Source organism: Engystomops pustulosus, chromosome 4, assembly GCF_040894005.1.
Source record: "Engystomops pustulosus chromosome 4, aEngPut4.maternal, whole genome shotgun sequence".
NCBI classification, from domain to species: domain Eukaryota; kingdom Metazoa; phylum Chordata; class Amphibia; order Anura; family Leptodactylidae; genus Engystomops; species Engystomops pustulosus.
The window spans coordinates 204,374,393-204,400,310 of NC_092414.1; the positions used below are offsets into that span (position 1 = coordinate 204,374,393).

Below are 25,918 nucleotides of genomic sequence, written 5' to 3' on the forward strand. Positions count from 1 at the left end.
AGGTTATCAGTCCCTACTACTAGTGATAGATAGTAGCGCAGGTTGTCAGTCCCTACTACTAGTGATAGATAGTAGCGCAGGTTATCAGTCGCTACTACTAGTGATAGATAGTAGCGCAGGTTATCGGTCCCTACTACTAGTGATAGATAGTAGCGCAGGTTATCAGTCGCTACTACTAGTGATAGATAGTAGCGCAGGTTATCAGTCGCTACTACTAGTGATAGATAGTAGCGCAGGTTATCGGTCCCTACTACTAGTGATAGATAGTAGCGCAGGTTATCAGTCCCTACTACTAGTGATAGATAGTAGCGCAGGTTATCAGTCCCTACTACTAGTGATAGATAGTAGCTCAGGTTATCAGTCCCTACTACTAGTGATAGATAGTAGCTCAGGTTATCAGTCCCTACTACTAGTGATAGATAGTAGCGGAGGTTATCAGTCCCTACTACTAGTGATAGATAGTAGCGCAGGTTATCAGTCCCTACTACTAGTGATAGATAGTAGCGGAGGTTATCAGTCCCTACTACTAGTGATAGATAGTAGCTCAGGTTATCAGTCCCTACTACTAGTGATAGATAGTAGCGCAGGTTATCAGTCCCTACTACTAGTGATAGATAGTAGCTCAGGTTATCAGTCCCTACTACTAGTGATAGATAGTAGCTCAGGTTATCAGTCCCTACTACTAGTGATATTAGCCCAGGTTATCAGTCCCTACTACTAGTGATATTAGCCCAGGTTATCAGTCCCTACTACTAGTGATATTAGCCCAGGTTATCAGTCCCTACTACTAGTGATATTAGCCCAGGTTATTAGTCCCTACTACTAGTGATATTAGCCCAGGTTATCAGTACGTGGAGCTACTACATAGCTCCACGTAGATTGCTGGGTAGTTATCTCACACGTAGCAGGGTGTAATTACTGTATACTATTTCTGTACTATACTGTATATTATTTACACCGCCATTTCCCAGGGAGATAAGATACCACAACACCAAGTAAATCTCAGACACATGACAATACTTCATTACTGCGCCAGCACTGCTACATCTGTAGGTAGTAGTAGGATACAATACATGTGACGGGGCAGAGCTTATATACCACAAGTGTGTGCAGCGTGCCCCCCATCCATGCCCAGCATACACCGCCACCCCCTGGTGGGGTATCAGCGCCCATCACTCACCGTGTTTCCCATAATAATTCTCCTGATCCCCCATGCTGCGCCTGTGTCTGGGGCTCTCCTCCTCCCCCGCCGGCTGCCTCTATTTTCTCAGCCAGTCTCTCCCCCACCCATGTCAGCTGCTCCCAGTCACCCAATTACACCTCTCAGTCTCCTCCAAACTGGTCTGACTGGTGTCAGGTTCATGGAGGAGGAGGAGGGCGCTGCGGCCCAGGCTGGTGCGGGGTAATGATAGAGACCCCCGAATGTGGGGAGATGTGGGGAGATGTGGGGTGGGGGTAAGTGTGCAGCTGTTGTGTGGTATCAGGCTGCGTTTACAGAGAATTTACGCTAAACGCAAGGTGTGAACGCAGCCACAGGCGGAGGTCACTGACTGACAACCTGGCGACGGCGCCACCTACCTCACTAATATTATCATATAGCGGCCACAGAGACTGTAGCGTAACGGTGTCAGCGTACAGCCATTCCTTCTGACCCCCTAATATACTGACATCCTCAGATACCTGAGACGCTATAGACAGGGGGCAGCACCTCCAGATACCCCTGTACCCCTCTGCCCTGTATAGTCACAGCTGCTAGTAGTATATTCGCCATGACAACATTGGGGTACCCTCATATTTCTCATTTGTGTACAGAGCTGGTCCCCCCAAAAATAGGCTTAGATATATCATCATAACAGACAGGAGAGGATTAGATACACAGCTATGCAGACTGTATCACACAGGATAGGATTAGATACACAGCTCAGCAGACAGTATCACACAGGATAGGATTAGATACACAGCTCAGCAGACAGTATCACACAGGATGGGATTAGATACACAGCTCAGCAGACTGTATCACACAGGATGGGATTAGATACACAGCTCAGCAGACTGTATCACACAGGATGGGATTAGATACACAGCTCAGCAGACTGTATCACACAGGATGGGATTAGATACACAGCTCAGCAGGCAGTATCACACAGGATATGATTAGATACACAGCTCAGCAGACAGTATCACACAGGATAGGATTAGATACACAGCTCAGCAGACTGTATCACACAGGATAGGATTAGATACACAGCTCAGCAGACAGTATCACACAGGATAGGATTAGATACACAGCTCAGCAGACTGTATCACACAGGATGGGATTAGATACACAGCTCAGCAGACAGTATCACACAGGATGGGATTAGATACACAGTTCAGCAGACTGTATCACACAGGATAGGATCAGATACACAGCTCAGCAGACTGTATCACACAGGATGGGATTAGATACACAGCTCAGCAGACAGTATCACACAGGATAGGATCAGATACACAGCTCAGCAGACAGTATCACACAGGATAGGATTAGATACACAGCTCAGCAGACTGTATCACACAGAATAGAATTAGATACACAGCTCAGCAGACAGCATCACACAGAATAGGATTAGATACACAGCTCAGCAGACAGTATCACAAGGGATAGGATTAGATACACAGCTCAGCAGACTGTATCACACAGGATAGGATTAGATACACAGCTCAGCAGACAGTATCGCACAGGATAGGATTAGATACACAGCTCAGCAGACAGTATCACACAGGATAGGATTAGATACAGCAGCTCAGCAGACAGTGTCACACAGGATATGATTAGATACACATCTTAGCAGGCTGTATCACACATGATAGAATTAGATACACACCTCAGCAGACAGTATCACACAGGATAGGATTAGATACACAGCTTAGCAGACTGTATCACACAGAATAGACTTGGATACATCTGCTCAGCTCACATTATAATACATAATAAAATTAGATACATTAGCTCAGCTAACAGTATCACACAGAATAGGCTTAGATACAGCTGAGCTCACATAATCAAACATAATAAACAGCTTTTAATACATGAGGTCAGCAAACACAGGATAGGCTTAGATACATCTGCTCAGTAGTATCAAACACAACAGACTTAGATACATCTGTTCAGCAAGTAGTATCACACATTCAGAAGAGACTGATAACAGGGAACAATAGCCTTCATTCCCCAGCACAATAAATAAAGGTAATGTTGAATGTTAAATATAAAGCGCTGCCCCTTTAATACCAGTATACACATATTATCACTCCTCGCCTTTACACCCGTATCCTCCCCCCTCTGGGACATATCTTCACATTTCCGCACCCCAGGCTACACATTCACCAGGCCTCATCCTGTGTGATCATCAGACCACATGTACGCAGGGTTAAACGTGGGCGACTGCTGCCCAGACGCTAAGCTATATCATCATTTCTTTACATATATTTACACACAAGTAGGTTCTTATATAGTCACCCCTTTAACCCCTTGCTTTCTGCTGTGTAGAGCTGAGCTGCAGTGTAAAGCATGGGGACACAGAAGGCGGGAAGTGGATTTGAGACTACCATAAACCATACCATAAACGGTCACAGACCAGAAAAAAGGCCCTGGACGCTGCGGTTGCACTGGGCCCGGGAGCCTGAGGGTGATGCCACACACGGCGTTTTGAACCCGTTTTTGGTCCGTTTTTAAGCAGTCCGTTAAAAACGCATCAATTTTTGACCATTTTCGATCAAGATAATTGGTAAAACCTGTAAAAAAAACGCATGCGTTTTTTAACGGGCTGCATAAAAACGGACCAAAAACAGGTTCAAAATGCTACGTGTGGCATCCCCCTTAGGGGGCCCATACATCTTACAATTTATTATAATTGGGGAGTCAGACATAGGCCGCGGTCACACGTACCGCTAGGCATCCGTTCATAACGCGACGCTAGCGCACAGGGGGAGGTCCTCGGCCCGAACGCACATGCGTTTCCAGAGAAACGCATGCGATCGGCTTAACAATCGCATGCATTTCCCTGGAAACGCATGTGCGTTCGGGCCGAGGACCTCCCCCTGTGCGCTAGCGTCGCGTTATGACGGACGCCTAGCGGTAAGTGTGACCGCGGCCATAGATTTAGCACTAGGGCCAAACATCTGCAAGTTACTCTTGTGCCTGGAGGACCCCAGCACTTTCCACCATTACATGGACGACCCCTGTACTTGTAATTCTTCCTTTTCCCTGCGGAGGAGCTGTGGGGAAGTTGAACTCTTGCTAACAGGTTCCCTCACAGATTATTGTTGATCCTTTAAATAACGGGGTTGGAGCTTGTGCTGTTTTGAGAAGAAAGCTGTGGTATCACTGGGGAAGTCAGAGATAAGGATTCTAGTCTCAAGGAGAGATTTCTTTTCTGTGCCTGGGGTGGGAGTCCACGGTTATTGCTGTACAGCGAGGACATCACGTTAATATAAAAAAGCTGCGTGATAGCGGTTATAACCAGCCAGGGCCTGTACGGTATTTGTTTTCGCAGGGATACGAGGCATTTCGAGTCACACTTTTGAGAATATTGTGAAAATTTGCACCTGACTACAACTTTCACACCCCCAAGATGTAAAGTTGCTAAGGTGGTGCGACACTCAAAGGGAAAACCCAAAATTGGCAAAATGATATGTCGTATATTTGATAAAGAAAAATATTTTAAATAAAAAATGACTCTGCTAAGTAATTACACCCATAGATCTGAATGGAGAATGTAATGTAATGACAACAATTGTCTCCATAGAAACAGACTACAAACAACACTGTGCAGTCAGGTCCTGTAGACTGATTACTAAATGATGTTAGATTTACTTATACTTTCGAAAATTTTACAATGCAAAATTACGATAGTCTAAACCAGATTATCGTAAGTGTAGATGATAAACCTGGTGTAGACTGTCTAGTCCAACTTTATACCTTTGGCAGAAAAATTGAAAAAAAATTGACTTTGATTTTTTTTTGGTGCAAATTTCCAACTGTGTGAGAATCGGCGCCTTTTTCGCTCAAGACGTATGATAGTGGCATGTGGTATCAGACTGGACTTGTAGTCTGTCACCATGGAGACACATGAGTCTGAATCTGAATTGTAGCCGTAGCAATACATATTTAAAGGGGTATTCTCATCCTGGGTATTCACAATCAGTTTGATAAATCTTCCATATATAAACATTTCTTCCATTAGATGTTATTAAAAAAAATGTTCCTGTGTGAAGATAATTTCTCATAAATATAGTCATGTTGTCCCTTAGAAACGAGATGGCTTCCCCGGATACGACCCCCTCTGCTGGATGGATTTCCCAAATAAACAAAAAGTTTTTGTATATGAAATGTCTGGGAGTTACTGCATGTCCCACAGCCTTCCTGTGGTAATGATCGGTGGATCCAGGAGGTCAGGCAGGACTCTATAGCGCATGTCTGGCCACCGCTGCCAGAGTGTGACGTGGTCGTAACCGAGGAAGCTATCTCGTTTCTAAGGGACAACATGACTACATTTATGAGAAATTATCTTCACACAGGAACATTTTTTTCAATAACATCCAATTGAAGAAATGTTTACAAATGGAAGATTAGTGAAACTGAATTTGAATGCCGAGACGAGAATACCCCTTTAAGCTACATATAAGTAACTGGACACAGGGACCAGGAAGCAGTGGCTTTTTTTACTCTGGGTCATCATTGCCTCATGTGTGACTCTGAAGAGATCCAGCCCCTTAGTCACTGCAGTCATGTGTGGTGTGACAGCTCAGGACGCCTTGCTGTGACTGTGGGGACAGGATCTCTTGAGTGCAACAGAATTAATCCAGCCGCCTGTCAACTGAAGCCGGAGTAGTAGCATCAATGTAAAGCAGTGTAAAGACACTGATTCCACGTCCCTGCATTGGGTCATTTATCTGTAGCTGAAATATGATTGCAGGCCCTGTTCTCCATGGATAAACCCTTTTAAACATGGGCAAATTTAGTAATTAATGTTGTTTTTGGCTTTTGGGGGTATAAAACTGCGTCCTGTACACTCTCATACTCGTCCAAATCGGTGACCACCATATTTGAAGTGCACCTCGCTAAGGTAGAGGCTACCCCAGCCGTGTAGCTGTGATGTCACCTAGGATGATAGCGGGATTATAAATGATATGTGGTAGATTACGCACACACCTCAGGTAGGTGACATGAAACTGTCTTAAACCCCAAATTCCGCTCAAACAGGAAGTGTTTTTTTTTCTTTTCATTCTAGAACATAATCTCCGAACATCTGTTTCCTACACAGTAACCTCCATCAGTCTCCGAATCTGTAAGCTGCACAATGTAGAAGAGGTTTATCCTGAAAGGAAACAGGAAAGTTGTACCACCCACAGTTTTCTTATGATATGCGGAAATCGGTAAGACTCACGTTGGGGGGCGAGATTACCCGCAGGCTACTACTTTTGGTGTACAATGCACCTCTATGGCAGAAGTGAGCTACCTGTTACCATATATGTTCAATATAGACAGGGCCATTCTAGACAAAGTGGGGCCCTGGGCAATTGCCCACTTTGCCTACCCACAGCGCCGGCCCTGAGTATAGACGTTCATGTGCACAAGGCCTTAGTCTTAGTTCACACCATTGGTAATAGTTTCCATGCAAGTCAACAGTAACTGATAGTAACTGATGTAAGATCTTCCATTCAGTATCATTCCTTATCTTCTGTGGTCCTCCTCCTCAACAGAAGAGAACACTGGAAGCTTTTAACCCCGGCGTGCACCAAGCCTTACAGATTGAGTGCGTAGTCTGTTACCATGGAGACCCATTGGTCATTTATAGGAGCTACAGACACAAAAAGAACTAGTTATCTAGGGCCACTTCCCTTTTGTGTTGTACTTGTTGGAACACGGTCTAATTTAAACCCTAAAAAAATGTTGCCCAGACCATTTAAAGAGTGACCGTCATTTCAGATGATTTTTAATATTGTGCAGGGGAGGGGGGGTGGTATTTTCAAAGATGAAGCTGGATGTGATGGGGTTAATCTCCCCTTCTAGGGGCTATTTAAAGGAGTTTTCCCACAAAACAAGTCAGGCCTTAGTCATAGGATAGGGCATAACTTGCTGATCGTAAGGGTCTCAGTGATGAACAGCGGGGTATGATGTACCTCAGTCGGACCACTTGTCACTCCCCGAGATGAGCGGGGCAACCGATTACACATGTCCGGGCTGCCCCGTTCATAATTCGGTACTCAGTACAGTACTCGCAATCTCTGTTAGCTCCATAGAGCTAACATAAACCCCTTTAACCACACACAGGGAGATTAGATGTGCGCTCCTCATCTTCATAGACACACAGGGGCTCATTTACTAAGGGTCTGCAGAGTGCATTTTCGTCGGGTTTCCCGACCGCATTTAACAGGGGATTTTGACCCACACGATTGGATTTCGGCGCCAGCTTGAACGCAACAGAAATAAGGGGGCCGGCCGGCGGACAACCCGACGGATTCGGATAACACGCGGGATTTAACATTTACAATTGTGTCGCAAGACAAGCACTTACATACACCGGGAAGAAGAAGGTGAACTCTGGTGGGCCTTGGCGAGGAAGCGACGGATGCAGGAACTCGGGCGCATGATCTTCATGAATCGCGCGGACTTCATCCTCAACGGACCGTCCGTATCGGGGATCGCAACAGGACCAGGTAAGTAAATTTGCCCCATACTGTAGAGGCTGGAATACACATGTCTATGAGGGGGACACTAAGGGTCACCTGGCACCCACGGGAGATCATTACTGCCAGGGCATCGGAGCAGCAGGTACAGGAAACAACCTGATCCTTCTACATACACTAGATGACCGAAACTGTGCGGCCAACAATAATGTAACGTGTATGGGACACCTTCAAGAGTAATCAGACTGAGCGGGTCAAAAGAGGTCACAAAAAGTAAAAACAAAAACAGGAAACATCATGAGGAATCCATGCGGGCCTATCAGCAATACACAAGAGGCTATGCTTATTTATAGCCAGATAACATCACCACCGCTGTCCCACCCTGTAGAGCAGTAGCCAGACGCTCCACTAGGGGCAGGACAACATCGGTGGCGGCCTGCGGCTCTCATAACAAAGATGACCTCATCCATGTAAATACTGTACATCACATTGCGTAGACTGCCGTCGCTGCATTGTCTGTACACCTTCAGACTGATGAACACGGTGGGAGGATGGGAGGAGTAGTAGGGACTACCACCACAACTCTTCTGTGCACCTATAGTCTGATGGGTGACTATGTTTTGTCATCATCTACACATGGACATAGAAGGGTGTTACATTTTGACAGGATTTGGGGATCTTCTGGTATTCAAAAAGTTTCCACCATGGGTGGGAATGTCCTTTATATTTATTATGATCATGTAGTTTGTGGATATCACAGAAGGACTTCTTTAGGTCCTGGGTTTGGAGTATGATGTCATAGTATTAGACTTTGTATAGGATCGTCGTGAGGGACCTTGCATGTGATGGACCTTAGACATCAACAAGTTTCCTTATGGTGTGAAATCTATAGGGTCCGGGCCATACAGGCCTCCTCAGTAATACTTGTTCAGAAGAAGCTGCTAAGACGTTCCAGTAGAAGACCATGAGACCACAACACATGATTCTGCCGAATAGGAACTTACCACTACAGTATGTGTCATTACTTCTACTTTTCTCACGGTCAGTCTACATGTAAGAACATGTTTTTTCAAAATATATGATGAACATAAAGAGTGTACAAATATGTGCTCTATCACCACACCCTTCTCAAGTATTGAAGGTTTCCTAAAAAGCTTCTAGAATGAAGGTCCCAAAAGGGTAAATGCTGAATCCAACATTTTTAGGTGCAGCTAAACATCTCATGTATATGGTGCCCCCTGGTTCTTCTCCGATGATGGAAGGTACGTGGGAAGATAAGGATCAGGCAAGTCGGAATTTGTTTCCAATAGGAAAGCCACTGCCAGAAAGACCATCTGTGACTCGGTCCATTCATTGGCCAAGATGATCTAACGTGTGTATGAGGGAATGGAGTGAGAAAGCTTTCAGACGATCGCTTGTTTACCCACAGCCATCTCATATGTATGGGCTCCGTAAAAGATCATTGTCCTTCTTTTACCAAAATTTCATGAGAGAAACAATTTTGCCTCTGGCTACAACCTGGTCTTCCACCGCAAAAACTTGTACCCACTATACATTTAGTACTTGAAGAACTCCTGTAGTTGAGGGACCTGTACTGAACTCTCAATCCTGTAGTAGAAACATTCCCTTCAAGAAAATCCTTGACTACCATATGGACTACTACAGTAGGAGGGTTCACCAAAGGTAGCCATGAAGAAACATCTCGAGGAGGCACTATATTTTGAGTCCTCTGTGCCTATGCATGGAACTTAATCTGTCCGTTCAATATCGTTGGGCCTGGCAAACCATCTAATATATATAGGAGTCTCCAAAATCTGTGAGGAGATAAGGATTGGCTGGTTGGGTTTCAAGTGCCCAATTATTATTGTTCTCATCGAGGTAGTAGTGTATGGAAGGATGAAAGATCTAGAGAAGGGTTTGATGTTTTCTAAAGATGTTGGACCATATGTCGAGAAGAGGCATTGAACTTTGGTGTAAATGGAGACTTTTTGAAGAGAGGATATATGGAGTAATATGAGGAGATATAGGGAGGATATATGGAGTAATAGGAGGAGATATAGGGAGGATATATGGAGTAATAGGAGGAGATATAGGAGGATATATGGAGTAATAGGAGGAGATATAGGAGGATACATGGAGTAATAGGAGGAGATATAGGGAGGATATATGTAGTAATAGGAGGAGATATAGGGAGGATATATGGAGTAATAGGAGGAGATATAGGGAGGATATATGGAGTAATATGAGGAGATATAGGGAGGATATATGGAGTAATAGGAGGAGATATAGGGAGGATATATGGAGTAATGGGAGGAGATATAGGGAGGATATATGGAGTAATAGGAGGAGATATAGGGAGGATATATGGAGTAATAGGAGGAGATATAGGAGGATATATGGAGTAATAGGAGGAGATATAGGGAGGATATATGGAGTAATATGAGGAGATATAGGGAGGATATATGGAGTAATAGGAGGAGATATAGGGAGTATATATGGAGTAATAGAAGGAGATATAGGGAGGATATATGGAGTAATAGGAGGAGATATAAGGAGGATATATGGAGTAATAGGAGGAGATATAGGGAGGATGTATGGAGTAATAGGAGGAGATATAGGAAGGATATATGGAGTAATAGGAGGGGATATAGGATGATATATGAAGTAATAGGAGGAGATATAGGGAGGATATATGGAGTAGTAGGAGGAGATATAGGGGAGGATATATGGAGTAATAGGAGGAGATATAGGGAGGATATATGGAGTAATAGGAGGAGATATAGGGAGGATATATGGAGTAATAGGAGGGGATATAGGAGGATATATGGAGTAATAGGAGGAGATATAGGAGGATATATGGAGTAATAGGAGGAGATATAGGAGAGGAAATATGCAGTAATAGGAGATATAGGGAGGATATATGGAGTAATAGGAGGAGATATAGGGAGGATATATGGAGTAATAGGAGGAGATATAGGGAGGATATATGGAGTAATAGGAGGAGATATAGGGAGGATATATGGAGTAATAGGAGGAGATATAGGGAGGATATATGGAGTAATAGGAGGAGATATAGGGAGGATATATGGAGTAATAGGAGGAGATATAGGGGAAGATATATGGAGTAATAGGAGGAGATATAGGGAGGATATATGAAGTAATAGGAGGATATATAGGGGAGGATATATGGAGTAATAGGAGGAGATATAGGGAGGATATATGGAGTAATAGGAGGAGATATAGGGAGGATATATGGAGTAATAGGAGGAGATATAGGGGAGGATATATGGAGTAATAGGAGGAGATATAGGGAGGATATATGGAGTAATAGGAGGAGATATAAGAGAGGATATATGGAGTAATAGGAGAAGATATATGGAGAGGATATATGGAGTAATAGGAGGAGATATAGGGAGGATATATGGAGTAATAGGAGAAGATATATGGAGTAATAGGGAGAGATATAGGGAGGATATATGGACTAATAGGAGGAGATATAGGAGAGGATATATGGAGTAATAGGGAGAGATATAGGGAGGATATATGGAGTAATAGGAAGAGATATAGGGAGGATATATGGAGTAATAGGAGGAGATATAGGAGAATATATGGAGTAATAGGATGAGATATATGGAGTAATAGGGAGAGATATAGAGAGGATATATGGAGTAATAGGAGGAGATATAAGGAGGATATTTGGAGTAATAGGGAGAGATATAGGGAGGATATATGGAGTAATAGGAAGAGATATAGGGAGGATATATGGAGTAATAGGAGGAAATATAGGAGGATATATGGAGTAATAGGAGGAGATATAGGGAGGATATATGGAGTAATAGGAGGAGATATAGGGAGGATATATGAAGTAATAGGAGGAGATATAGGAGAGGATATATGGAGTAATAGGAGGAGATATAAGAGAGGATATATGGAGTAATAGGAGAAGATATATGGAGTAATAGGAGGAGATATAGGGAGGATATATGGAGTAATAGGAGGAGATATAGGGGAGGATATATGGAGTAATAGGAGGAGATATTGGAGGATATATGGGGTAATAGGAGGAGATATAGGGAGGATATATGGAGTAATAGGAGGAGATATAGGGGAGGATATATAGAGTAATAGTAGGAGATATAGGGAGGATATATGGAGTAATAGGAGGAGATATAGGAGGATATATGGAGTAATAGGAGGAGATATAGGGGAGGATATATGGAGTAATAGGAGGAGATATAGGGAGGATATATGAAGTAATAGGAGGAGATATAGGGGGATATATGGAGTAATAGGAGGAGCTATAGGGAGGATATATGGAGTAATAGGAGGAGATATAGGGAGGATAGATGGAGTAATAGGAGGAGATATATGGAGTAATAGAAGGAGATATAGGAGGATATATGGAGTAATAGGAGGAGATGTAGGGAGGATATAAGGAGTAATAGGAGGAGATATAGGGGAGGATAGATGGAGTAATAGGAGGAGATATAGGGAGGATATATGGAGTAATAGGAGGAGATATAGGGAGGATACATGGAGTAATAGGAGGAGATATAGTAGGATATATGGAGTAATAGGAGGAGATATAGGGAGGATATAGGGAGTAATAGGAGGAGATATAGGAGGATATATGGAGTAATAGGAGGAGATATAGGGAGGATATATGGAGTAATAGGAGGAGATATAGGGAGGATATATGGAGTAATAGGAGGAGATATAGGGAGGATATATGGAGTAATAGGAGGAGATATAGGGAGGATATATGGAGTAATAGGAGGAGATATAGGAGAGGATATATGGAGTAATAGGAGGAGATATAGGGAGGATATATGGAGTAATAGGAGGAGATATAGGGAGGATATATGGAGTAATAGGAGGAGATATAGGGAGGATATATGGAGTAATAGGAGGAGATATAGGGAGGATATATGGAGTAATAGGAGGAGATATAGGAGAGGATATATGGAGTAATAGGAGGAGATATAGAGAGGATATATGGAGTAATAGGAGGAGAGATATAGGGAGGATATATGGAGTAATAGGAGGAGATATAGGGAGGATATATGGAGTAATAGGAGGAGATATAGGGAGGATATATGGAGTAATATGAGGATATATAGGAGGATATATGGAGTAATAGGAGGAGATATAGGGAGGATATATGGAGTAATAGGAGGAGATATAGGGAGGATATATGGAGTAATAGGAGGAGATATAGGAGGATATATGGAGTAATAGGAGGAGATATAGGGGAGGATATATGGAGTAATAGGAGGAGATATAGGGAGGATATATGGAGTAATAGGAGGAGATATAGGGGGATATATGGAGTAATAGGAGGAGCTATAGGGAGGATATATGGAGTAATAGGAGGAGATATAGGGAGGATAGATGGAGTAATAGGAGGAGATATATGGAGTAATAGAAGGAGATATAGGAGGATATATGGAGTAATAGGAGGAGATGTAGGGAGGATATATGGAGTAATAGGAGGAGATATAGGGGAGGATAGATGGAGTAATAGGAGGAGATATAGGGAGGATATATGGAGTAATAGGAGGAGATATAGGGAGGATACATGGAGTAATAGGAGGAGATATAGTAGGATATATGGAGTAATAGGAGGAGATATAGGGAGGATATAGGGAGTAATAGGAGGAGATATAGGAGGATATATGGAGTAATAGGAGGAGATATAGGGAGGATATATGGAGTAATAGGAGGAGATATAGGAGGATATATGGAGTAATAGGAGGAGATATAGGGAGGATATATGGAGTAATAGGAGGAGATATAGGGGAGGATATATGGAGTAATAGGAGGAGATATAGGGAGGATATATGGAGTAATAGGAGGAGATATAGGGAGGATATATGGAGTAATAGGAGGAGATATAGGGAGGATATATGGAGTAATAGGAGGAGATATAGGAGAGGATATATGGAGTAATAGGAGGAGATATAGGGAGGATATATGGAGTAATAGGAGGAGATATAGGGAGGATATATGGAGTAATAGGAGGAGATATAGGGAGGATATATGGAGTAATAGGAGGAGATATAGGGAGGATATATGGAGTAATAGGAGGAGATATAGGAGAGGATATATGGAGTAATAGGAGGAGATATAGAGAGGATATATGGAGTAATAGGAGGAGAGATATAGGGAGGATATATGGAGTAATAGGAGGAGATATAGGGAGGATATATGGAGTAATAGGAGGAGATATAGGGAGGATATATGGAGTAATATGAGGATATATAGGAGGATATATGGAGTAATAGGAGGAGATATAGGGAGGATATATGGAGTAATAGGAGGAGATATAGGGAGGATATATGGAGTAATAGGAGGAGATATAGGAGGATATATGTTACATAATACATATAGTATACTATGTCCTGCCTATATAATCTCAGCTCTGTAGTAGTTGGTAATAATAAGTCTCTTACCATAAGCTCCATCAGGCGGTGTCTTCTCTGTGTCATCCTCCATGTCCGGGCTGTATGTGGCTCCTCTATACTGTGGTGTAGTATATAGCTGCTGTAGGTCTGTCCTCCTATATCCTGGGGTATGTCAGAGACCCCTCTGCCTCCATAGACGCCGTGCAGCCTCCTCCTCCTCCGGTGAATTCCTCAGCCCCTCTCCCCCTGTCCCCCGCTCCTCCAGATGTCACTTCTGCAGCAGTCTGGCCACGCCCACAGCCTTTACAATGAGTTCACACCCTGCCTCCCTTACACCAATAGGAAGGAAGGGGGTGGAGTTAGAGGGTCTCCTCTGGTAGAACGCAGTCCGCTACCTTCTTACAGTTAGATTTTGCCTTTAAGAAGCCAAACTCTCTGTAGATACAATGTAAAGAGATCCTGCATTCCAATATGTAACTCCAATATGATGGGAAGCTTTAAATGACTAGAATAAGATTGCCCTTTAAGGAAATATTAGAATTTAAGAAAATAATAATAATAAACATTATTTATTCAGCGCCATCATATTCCCTAGCGCTTTACAAATCATAGGGGACGTATACAGATATAATATTACATAACAGAGCTTACAGTCTATGAGGATGAGGGGCTGACACAAGAGCTTACAGTCTATGAGGATGAGGAGGGGACACAAGAGCTTACAGTCTATGAGGATGAGGAGGGGACACAAGAGCTTACAGTCTATGAGGATGAGGGGGTGACACAAGAGCTTACAGTCTATGAGGGGGTGACACAAGAGCTTACAGTCTATGAGGATGAGGGGTGACACAAGAGCTTACAGTCTATGAGGAAGAGGGGGTGACACAAGAGCTTACAGTTTATGAGGATGAGGGGGTGACACAAGAGTTTACAGTCTATGAGAATGAGGAGGGGACACAAGAGCTTACAGTCTATGAGGATGAGGGGGTGACACAAGAGCTTACAGTCTATGAGGATGAGGGGTGACACACAAGCTTACAGTCTATGAGGGTGAGGGGGTGACACATGAGCTTACAGTCTATGAGGATGAGGGGGTGACACAAGAGCTTACAGTCTATGAGGAGGTGACAAAAGAGGTATAATAGCTTTTATAATGGCCCAGCTATTCTTTATAAGGGAACAGAATAAAATAAAATAATTATACCATATACATAATATACAAAGATTAAGTCAGTGGGGCTGCAGAGAAGCCTGGAGCTTGGTATATATCTGGTGTTTGCTGGTTAACAGATGGGAGGACACAGGATGGGTTAGTAAAGAGAGAGTTGAAATTTCATGCAGGTAGTGAGTGTGATAGGCCTAAAGAGTATCAAACGCTACAGAGATCCAGAAGAACGAGGAGAGAATAGTCACCTTTGGATTTTGCAGTGAGGAGATCATGGGAGACTTTAGAAAAAGCAGTGGAGAACATAGAGCGGAAACCAGATTGTAGGAGTTAGGGAGGTAGCTGAGAGATAGCGGGTTATAGAGAATGGACCAGGCGTTCCAGGAGTTTGGAGATGAAGGAGAGATTAGAAACTGGTCGGTAGTTAGCAGCACTGGATGGGTCCAGGGAACGTTACTTTAGTAGTGGGGTATCAACCACATGCTTGAAGGAAGTGAGGAAGACCCAAGAAGAGAGAGAGAGGTTGAAGATGTTAGTGAGGTGAGAAGTGACCACTGGGGAGAGAGACTGTACAAGATGTGAGGGGACGGGTTCACTGATGCAGGTAGTGGGGCGAGCAGAAGAGAGATACTGTACCAGATGTGAGGGGACGGGTTCACTGATGCAGGTAGTGGGGCGAGCAGAAGAGAGAGACTGTACCAGATGTGAGGGGATGGGGTCACTGATGCAGGAAGTGGGGCGAGCAGAAGAGAGAGACTGTACGAGATGTGAGGGGACGGGTTCACTGATGCAGGTAGTGGGGCGAGCAGAAGAGAGGGACTGTACCAGATGTGAGGGGATGGGGTCACTGATGCAGGAAGTGGGGCGAGCAGAGGAGAGATTGTACCAGATGTGAGGGGATGGGGTCACTGATGCAGGTAGTGGGGCGAGCAGAGGAAAGAGACTGTACGAGATGTGAGGGGATGGGGTCACTGATGCAGGTAGTGGGGCGAGCAGAGGAAAGAGACTGTACGAGATGTGAGGGGATGGGGTCACTGATGCAGGTAGTGGGGCGAGCAGAAGAGAGAGACTGTACCAGATGTGAGGGGATGGGGTCACTGATGCAGGTAGTGGGGCGAGCAGAGGAGAGATTGTACCAGATGTGAGGGGATGGGGTCACTGATGCAGGTAGTGGGGTGAGCAGAGGAGAGGAGAGAGACTGTAGCAGATGTGAAGGGATGGGGTCACTGATACAGGTAGTGGGGCGAGCAGAGGAGAGGGACTGTACCAGATGTGAGGGGATGGGGTCACTGATGCAGGCAGTGGGGCGAGCAGAGGAGAGAGACTGTAGCAGATGTGAAGGGATGGGGTCACTGATACAGGTAGTGGGGCGAGCAGAGGAGAGAGACTGTACCAGATGTGAGGTGATGGGGTCACTGATGCAGGTAGTGGGGCGAGCAGAGGAGAGAGACTGTACCAGATGTGAGGTGATGGGGTCACTGATGCAGGTAGTGGGGCGAGCAGAGGAGAGATTGTACCAGATGTGAGGGGATGGGGTCACTGATGCAGGTAGTGGGGCGAGCAGAGGAGAGATTGTACCAGATGTGAGGGGATGGGGTCACTGATGCAGGTAGTGAGGCGAGCAGAGGAGAGGAGCCTGGACACTTCTTCCTCTGTGACTGATGATTATAGTGGTCAGTATCCAGGTTTGGACAAGAGGAGATGGTGACAGTGCAGACTGTAAGTTTTCAGTGAGTTGGTGAGTATCAATGGCCCAATGGGTATCATCGGGTGAGTATCAATGGGTTCCGGTATGAACGATGGGTGGACGGATTCTGGGAAGGTGAAGGATTATTAAAGGTAAAAGAAATAAGATTGTGGTCTGAAAGTGGGATGGAAGAATTGGTAAAATTAGATATTGGAGATAGGAGAAGTCGAGGATGTTTCCCTCAGAGTTGTGAGAGACCTAGAGAAGTTCCCATCTCTGGCAGTAATAATTCGGTACAGTCAGAGGCTGGTTATACAGGGTCACTTATATACAGGGAGGTTCAGCACTGTAGGTGATCGCATTACAGTTATATACCAGGCGGTATTACCTGTCATGTCTTCATGTTTACTTAATGCTGTATTTGTTAGGTAGGTGATAAGATCCCCGCAGGGCGATGACACAGAATGTAAAGTATCAGGTGGGGGATCTGGTACAGACATGGGCACATGTCCAGTGTTCCTGCAGGGTCCTTCAAGTAGCCTACTTAAAGGGATTGTCCAGACATGCATACAATTTCTATTGTATTTTTTCATAAACACTACCACAGAATATTATTGCTCTCAGGTCTCATTCACATTAGTAGATCTGAGCTGTGATACCAGATACCAACCATAGACCGGAGCGAAGCATCTTCATGTTTCACCAAACCATGGACAAATCCTATTTCACATTGTCAATGTCACCCTGTGGTGGGAGAAGAAGTAACTTCAAATAGCTCTACCCTCCTGCCTATGTCACCCTTGTAGTGGGAGGAGCAGTCTCCATGTCGTATAGCTCCTCCCTCCTGTCTATTTTACCAATTAGTGGGAGGGCCATTGTCCATATCACATAGCTCCGCCCTCCTTCCTATGTCACCCTTGAAGTGGGAGGAGCAGTCTCCATGTCGTATAGCTCCTCCCTCCTGTCTATTTTACCAATTAGTGGGAGGGGCATTGTCCATATCACATAGCTCTGCCCTCCTGCCTATGTCACCCTTGTAGTGGGAGGAGCAGTCTCCATGTCACATAGCTCCACCCTCCTGTCTGTTTCACCCTGTGATGGGAGGAGCAGATTTCATGTCACATAGCTCCACCCTCCCCTCTGTGTCACCCTGTGGTGGGAGGAGCTGACTCCATGTCCCATAGCTCATCCCTACCTTCTGTTTCACCCTATGGCGGGAGGAGCAGACTCCATGTCACATAGCTCCACCCTCCCTTCTGTGGGTGGAGCAGACTCCATGTCAGATGTCACATAGCTGTTTCACCTTATGGTGGGTGGAGCAGACTCTATGTCCAGACTCCCTATTGTAGGAGGAGCATTATGTAACTTTCTTTTCCGATTCCTCCATTTGATTGATTCTTCTTGAATTGAAGGTGTGCCCCCTATTCACACTATATGACAATATTTCGTAAATGTATTTTAATATCTTAGATATTTGTACTATTTCTCGCAGCTTATATAATTAGTGTGTTGTGCTGTGTATTATTACAGACATAATTTATAATATACAACAGTTGCTCTAAACATTATCTCCCCCTCTCATTGTGCCCCCAGCAGCTCCCCTGTTATTGTACATTTCCAGCTGATCCCCCTCTTATTGTGCCCTTCAGCAGCTCCCCCTATTATTGTCCCCCCCTGCAGTTCCCCCTATTATTGTGGCCTCACAGCAGCTCCCTCTGTTATTTTGCCCCCCCCCCCCCCACAGAAGCTCCCCCTCTTATTGTGTTCCTCCCCAGCAGCTGCCCCTCTTATTGTGCACTCCGGCAGCTCTCCTTCGTATTATGTCCTCCAGCTGCTCCCCATCTTATTGTGCCCTCCAGCAGCTCTCCCTCTCATTGTGCCCCCCAGTGCTCCCAACGTTGTGCTATCCAGCAGGTCCCCATGTTATTTTACGCCCCTAGATGCTCCCCATCTTATTTTGCTCCCAGAAGCTCCCCCTTATTGTGCCCTCCCCAGCAGCTTCCCCTCTTGTGCACCCACAGTAAAATAATTAAAACATATACTTACCTTTCCTTGTTCCCCCGCAGCAGCTCCTCTCTCCTCTGTGTGTAGCTATGAAGCTGGCATGCAGGGATGACATCATCACATGGCGCCTGCCGGCTGCTACGTACTGCAGAAGCAGAGGCACAGTGATATTGCAGGGAGCTGCCGACTCTCTCTACTATCACTGTAATCAGCTCTTTTGGCTAACGGAGGGTGCTGACAGAGATGATATCCTGGCTGGGTGGGACGTGTATGAGCAGGATCTTGGACAGATATGACCTATGTTGTAGATAATTACAATGCAGATGGCGGGAAGAGAAGGTAACAGCGCTCTATAAAACCGAGCTATGGCTTGGGGTCTTCGGTCACATCTCTATAATGACTCTACACATATCCACTCAAACCTACTTGAAATTTCTTATGACTCCTGCTCCTTAACATCCAAGGGTCTATTACGTGGAGACTCTTTCATTCTCCTACTTATCCCAAAGTAAACACTTAGAGATGCCTGGGTTATGCCTACAGTCACAGTGTCTCAGAGTATTTCTGAGAGGTCCCCTCTGTACTTCTATCAGACCCCAAAGCCCTTAAATAACTTTAGCCCTAAAATTATACCCACATGAGAACCCTATATAAACATAAGACACAAGACCAGTCCCCTTAAATATATTCACACCCCTATGTTAACATCAGAAACAGCATTAGACCTCTATATTAATATCATACCCCAGACCTCTATATTAATATCAGACCCCAGACCTATATATTAATATAAGGCTCCAGATAAGGGAGGAAGCTAGAGATAAGTCACTACCTCGCACTGGTATTGGAGCCCAGAAGCTCCAGGCTATACTTCGGACCCAGACCCCAGACCAAAACAAAACCCCTACAATATATTTAGGCCTCATTCCATAACTTATATTAAGAGAAGACCCCCAGACCAGGACCATATGTCAATAATTGACTCCAGTACTACACCTAAGTCTACACCCTTTCAATATATTTAGACCCCATTCCATACCCTATAGCAGTGATGGCAAACCTTTTAGAGACCGAGTGCCCAAACTACAACAAAGACCCGCTTATTTATCGCAAAGTGCCAACACAGCAATTTAATTTGTGATTTATACTCCCTTCTCTGTCACAGCTTTCATTGATACCAGCCCCTGAGGACACCAATAAAGCAGAAAACAGTCCCAGGTAGAGCTGTCACTTTAAAATAGCTCTGTTCACAGCAAGTCCTGGGCTGCCTGGGACTGCAGGAAGATGCCTGGAGTCATCTCTGGTGATGGCCTGAGTGCCCACAGAAAGGGCTCTGAGTGCCACCTCTGCCACCAGTGCCATAGGTTAGCCACCACTGCCCTATAGTAATACCAGACCAAAGTGTAATATTATACCCCATACCATACCCTGTATCTATTCCAGAGCCCTAGATCACACCACTATTTTAATACAAGGAGAACCTTCCATTGAAATCCAAAATAACTACTTCATCTAAAATATGATTAAAAAGCATTTACTGCTTGGATGCTGCTGCTGTATAGAGTAATGAGAGAGAGAGAGAGAGAGATCTGTTACATCATTGGGCACTTAAAGTCATGTGACCAGGATGACATAATCTAAAGTCCTGTTATATCTTCAATGCGTACCCCATGTATGTATCTGATCACATGAAATCACAGCAGCCTCCATGGACTTCTACTCCTCCCCATCCTCCATGGAGGCTGTTTCATGTGATCAGATACATACATGGGGTAGATGTTGCAGATGTACGAGGACCTCAGATTACATCACCCTGGGCACATGACATAAAGATGATTTATTGGGATGTAAAGGAAACTATTTTTAGCTAAAAGAAGGGTGTTAGTTAGTTAATAAGTTTATGGGAACCTGTCAAAAGCTGCATTTGTGAAAATGTGGTGATAGGTTCTCTTTCAATATATTTAAAGGGTCTAATACAAAAGATGGTAATAAAATCTTTCGACCACCACACCACATTATATAACTTTTTCTCCTCTTGCTTTTTTTCGGCTATGGGTGCCGTATGTGGTCCTGACAAAGGACAGCGTCAGTAACCATTGATCCTACTTTGTGCACCTATGGATCCTACCAAAGGGGGTCTGGCAGTTATATGCTATAATGTAGTAGAAGTCTGTGAAAATCCAGGTACAACTGCAAACTTTGACCACCAACCCCGGTTATGAATCGCCATTACAAATAGGAATTGCAGTGGAGCACCAGCCAGTCGAGTTGAGTCGAGCCACTTGCCTCAGGCAGCACCACCTGCAGCAAGATGAGGGGCAGCATCAGGAGAGCAGTTATCTACAAAGCAGGACCTGACACTTGAAAATAGTGTCAGCATGGGCGTAACTATATAATAACTATTGGTAGGGACCCCTTGGGCATTGATATTGATCATAGGACTTTGTAGTAGAGCGTGCGGGGGGGCATTCTGGTTTTGCTCTGTGTTTCCTATTGTTGCTTTTTGTTGTCTTCTCCTGGTCACATATGACTGAGCACAGGATGTTCTGCTGATCCCCTGCCCATCTTCTTCTTCTGGAGGCCGTTTCCTTCCCAGGCTGATCATGTCCTGTGTCCTGTCCACAATTTGTCCTCCTAAAATGTCCCACATATAAGAAGATCGGGGGTTGGGGGTGGTAAATAAACCATGAATGATAGTTTTTATCATCTATGGCTTTGTTCCCAACCCTATCAGTGCTTCTTATCAAACCCCATTTAAACCCCATTATTATCAGTGTGTAGAGAAGAGCCCAAAATAATTAGGGAGTGACAATGAGGGTCGTAGTGTATGGAGGCCATGGGGTTTTATCTGTGCGAAGAAAAAAACAAACAATAAAATTGTGCAGTCTTCACTTGTGGCGTGCTGTGATTTACTTCTTCACCATATATTGGAAACTCTAGTGACATCTTGTGGTCACTACTGGTAATGTCTTTTCCACAATAATAGGGAGCAGGCTTTTGTTTTCCAGCTATTTAACACCTTGAAGACCAGGTCCGTTTAGGTTTTCAGGACAACGTATTTACTTTTTTTTTTAAATCTGACATAAACATATGAGGGCTTATTTTTTTGTGCGGTAAGGGTTGTATTTTCCATTGGCTTTACTTTTAGGGTGAAATTAACATAATTACAAAAAAAATTGTATTAATCCTTTCCGTTGGGGAGAAATAAAATGGCTACACTTTGTTTTCTGTTTTATTCTGAGGCCTATACCTGCCTCTGCGGTGCCTAGCCTGACTCTCAACAATTCTGGCTGCACACAGCAGGACGATCGCGCTTGCGCTGGACTTGTTGAGAAAAGGGTGACATCACCAGGGAGGGAAGAGTAAGCCCTGCAAAGTGGTGTGAATAATAAATGGATCATGGAGCCCCTTAGGCTCTGGTCATGCCCCCCCCCCCCCCCCCCGAGCCCCTCAGGCTCATTTTCATAATTTTAAGATATTTTTTAGCAACATCAGGGCATAAGAAAGAAAATAAGGCCAGGACCACATTGAGGGGGCACAAAGCAGGAGGTAAGTGTCTTTGGTGTGGATTACTTGATCCTAATGGATTTGGGAACGGTGATTTTATTTTTATGATTTATACTAAAGGGGACCCTCTCCCTTCTGCCTTCTATGAATGTACTCAGAAAACAGCTGCAAACAGGGGGAAGTTTGCGTTTTGTTTCAGCCGGGTTTTGCTTAGCTGCTCATTCCTCCCATAACCATAGGAGCCTCACCGCACCGTGATCCTGCGCAATAGACCTAAATGGCGGCCGTGAGCTACATGCCGTTTTTGCGTCTTACTCATGGCTGCCATATGCGGTTATGTACATGAGAGCCCTGCTGACACCACTCTTGGTTGTGGCAGCGAAAGGGGTTGTCCAAGGGTTGAAAAACATGCCAACTTTCTTCTGAAAACAGCGCCACACCTGACTATGGTTGATGCCGGTAGAGCAGCTCAACGGTATAGACATGAAAGGAGCTTAGTTGCAATACTACCCATAGCAAGACGAGAAGTTGTTAGAATAAAACAGCCATGTTTTTCAGCCTTCAGACAACCCCTTTAAGGGCATTCATGATAGATGCAGCAGCGGTCAGGCTGTGTCTATCCGCTGATGTACCAACATGAGTGTGCAGCACCAAGTGATTATAATAATCTTTATTTATATAGCGCCATCAAATTCCCCAGCACTGTACAGATCATAACTAGCTAATGAGAACGAGCATACCTCCAGACTCCTCCATCCCCTCCAGACTCCCCCATCCCCTCCAGACTCCTCCATCCCCTCCAGACTCCTCACACCCCTCCAGCCTCCTCCATCCCCTCCAGACTCCTCCATCCCCTCCAGACTCCTCACACCCCTCCAGCCTCCTCCATCCCCTCCAGACTCCTCCATCACCTCCAGCCTCCTCCATCCCCTCCAGACTCCTCCATCCCCTCCAGACTCCTCACACCCCTCCAGCCTCCTCCATCCCCTCCAGACTCCTCCATCCCCTCCAGACTCCTCCCTCCCCTCCAGCCTCCTCCCTCCCCTCCAGCCTCCTCCATCCCCTCCAGACTCCTCCATCCCCTCCAGACTCCTCCATCCCCTCCAGCCTCCTCCATCCCCTCCAGACTCCTCCATCCCCTCCAGACTCCTCCCTCCCCTCAAGCCTCCTCCATCCCCTCCAGACTCCTCCATCCCCTCCAGACTCCTCCATCCCCTCCAGCCTCCTCCAGACTCCTCCATCCCCTCCAGACTCCTCCATCCCCTCCAGACTCCTCCATCCCCTCCAGCCTCCTCCATCCCCTCCAGACTCCCCCATCCCCTCCAACCTCCTCCATCCCCTCCAGCCTTCTCCATCCCCTCCAGACTCCTCCATCCCCTCCAGACTCCTCCATCCCCTCCAGCCTCCTCCATCCCCTCCAGCCTCCTCCATCCCCTCCAGACTCCTCCATCCCCTCCAGACTCCTCCCTCCCCTCCAGCCTCCTCCATCCCCTCCAGACTCCTCCATCCCCTCCAGACTCCTCCATCCCCTCCAGCCTCCTCCATCCCCTCCAGACTCCTCCATCCCCTCCAGACTCCTCCCTCCCCTCCAGCCTCCTCCATCCCCTCCAGACTCCTCCATCCCCTCCAGACTCCTCCATCCCCTCCAGCCTCCTCCAGACTCCTCCATCCCCTCCAGACTCCTCCATCCCCTCCAGACTCCTCCATCCCCTCCAGCCTCCTCCATCCCCTCCAGACTCCCCCATCCCCTCCAACCTCCTCCATCCCCTCCAGCCTTCTCCATCCCCTCCAGACTCCCCCCTCCCCTCCAGCCTCCTCTAGACTCCTCCATCCCCTCCAGCCTGCTCCATCCCCTCCAGACTCCTCCATCCCCTCCAGACTCCTCCATCCCCTCCAGCCTCCTCCAGACTCCTCCATCCCCTCCAGACTCCTCCATCCCCTCCAGCCTCCTCCAGACTCCTCCATCGCCTCCAGACTCCCCCATCCCCTCCAGACTCCCCCCTCCCCTCCAACCTCCTCCATCCCCTCCAGCCTTCTCCATCCCCTCCAGACTCCCCCCTCCCCTCCAGCCTCCTCCAGACTCCTCCATCCCCTCCAGCCTGCTCCATCCCCTCCAGACTCCTCCATCCCCTCCAGCCTCCTCCATCCCCTCCAGACTCCTCCATCCCCTCCAGACTCCTCCCTCCCCTCCAGCCTCCTCCATCCCCTCCAGACTCCTCCATCCCCTCCAGACTCCTCCATCCCCTCCAGCCTCCTCCAGACTCCTCCATCCCCTCCAGACTCCTCCATCCCCTCCAGACTCCTCCATCCCCTCCAGCCTCCTCCAGACTCCTCCATCCCCTCCAGACTCCCCCATCCCCTCCAGACTCCCCCCTCCCCTCCAACCTCCTCCATCCCCTCCAGACTCCTCCATCCCCTCCAGACTCCCCCCTCCCCTCCAACCTCCTCCATCCCCTCCAGCCTCCTCCATCCCCTCCAGCCTCCTCCATCCCCTCCAGACTCCCCCATCCCCACCAGACTCCCCCATCCCCTCCAGACTCCCCCATCCTCTCCAGACTCCCCCATCCTCTCAAGACTCCCCCATCCCCTCCAGACTCCCCCATCCCCTCCAGACTCCCCCATCCTCTCCAGACTCCCCCATCCCCTCCAGACTCCCCCATCCCCTCCAGACCCCTCCATCCCTTCCAGACTCCCCCATCCCCTCCAGACTCCTCCATCCCCTCCAGACTCCTCCATCCCTTCCAGACTCCCCCATCCCCTCCAGACTCCCCCATCCCCTCCAGCCTCCTCCATCCCCTCCAGCCTCCTCCATCCCTTCCAGACTCCCCCATTCCCTCCATCCTCCTCCATCCCCTCCAGACTCCTCCATCGTTTCCAGACTCCCCCATCCCCTCCAGACTCCCACATCCCCTCCAGCCTCCTCCATCCCCTCCAGCCTCCTCCATCCCCTCCAGACTCTTCCATCCCCTCCAGACTCCCCCATCCTCTCCAGCCTCCCCCATCCCCTCCAGACTCCTCCATCCCCTCCAGACTCCTCCATCCCCTCCAGACTCCCCCATCCCCTCCAGACTCCCCCATCCTCTCCAGACTCCCCCATCCCCTCCAGACTCCCCCATCCCCTCCAGACTCCCCCATCCCCTCCAGACTCCCCCATCCCCTCCAGACTCCTCCATCCCCTCCAGACTCCTCCATCCCCTCCAGACTCCCCCATCCCTTCCAGACTCCCCCATCCCCTCCTGACTCCTCCATCCCCTCCAGACTCCCACATCCCCTCCAGCCTCCTCCATCCCCTCCAGCCTCCTCCATCCCCTCCAGCCTCCTCCATCCCCTCCAGACTCCCCCATCCCTTCCAGACTCCCCCATCCCCTCCTGACTCCTCCATCCCCTCCAGACTCCTCCATCCCCTCCAGACTCCTCCATCCCCTCCAGACTCCCCCATCCCTTCCAGACTCCCCCATCCCCTCCTGACTCCTCCATCCCCTC

At 46.6% G+C, this 25,918-nt stretch overlaps 1 protein-coding gene across 5 annotated transcripts in view; it reads right to left on the reverse strand.

Moving 5' to 3' along the window:
• SLC44A2 (solute carrier family 44 member 2 (CTL2 blood group)) overlaps positions 1 to 14,333 on the reverse strand; it is a 33,669-nt gene extending 19,336 nt beyond the window's left edge. For 2 of the 5 annotated variants that reach the window (XM_072149514.1, XM_072149513.1), the window contains exon 1: positions 14,121 to 14,333. In XM_072149514.1, the coding sequence (XP_072005615.1) occupies positions 14,121 to 14,163 (43 nt within the window). In that variant the 5' untranslated portion in view covers positions 14,164 to 14,333. Of the gene's footprint in view, positions 1 to 1,180; positions 1,337 to 14,120 lie in introns of those variants that run through there. The other 3 variants (XM_072149517.1, XM_072149515.1, XM_072149516.1) reach the window with 2 other exon arrangements.
• Between the last annotated feature and the right edge of the window lie 11,585 nt (positions 14,334 to 25,918).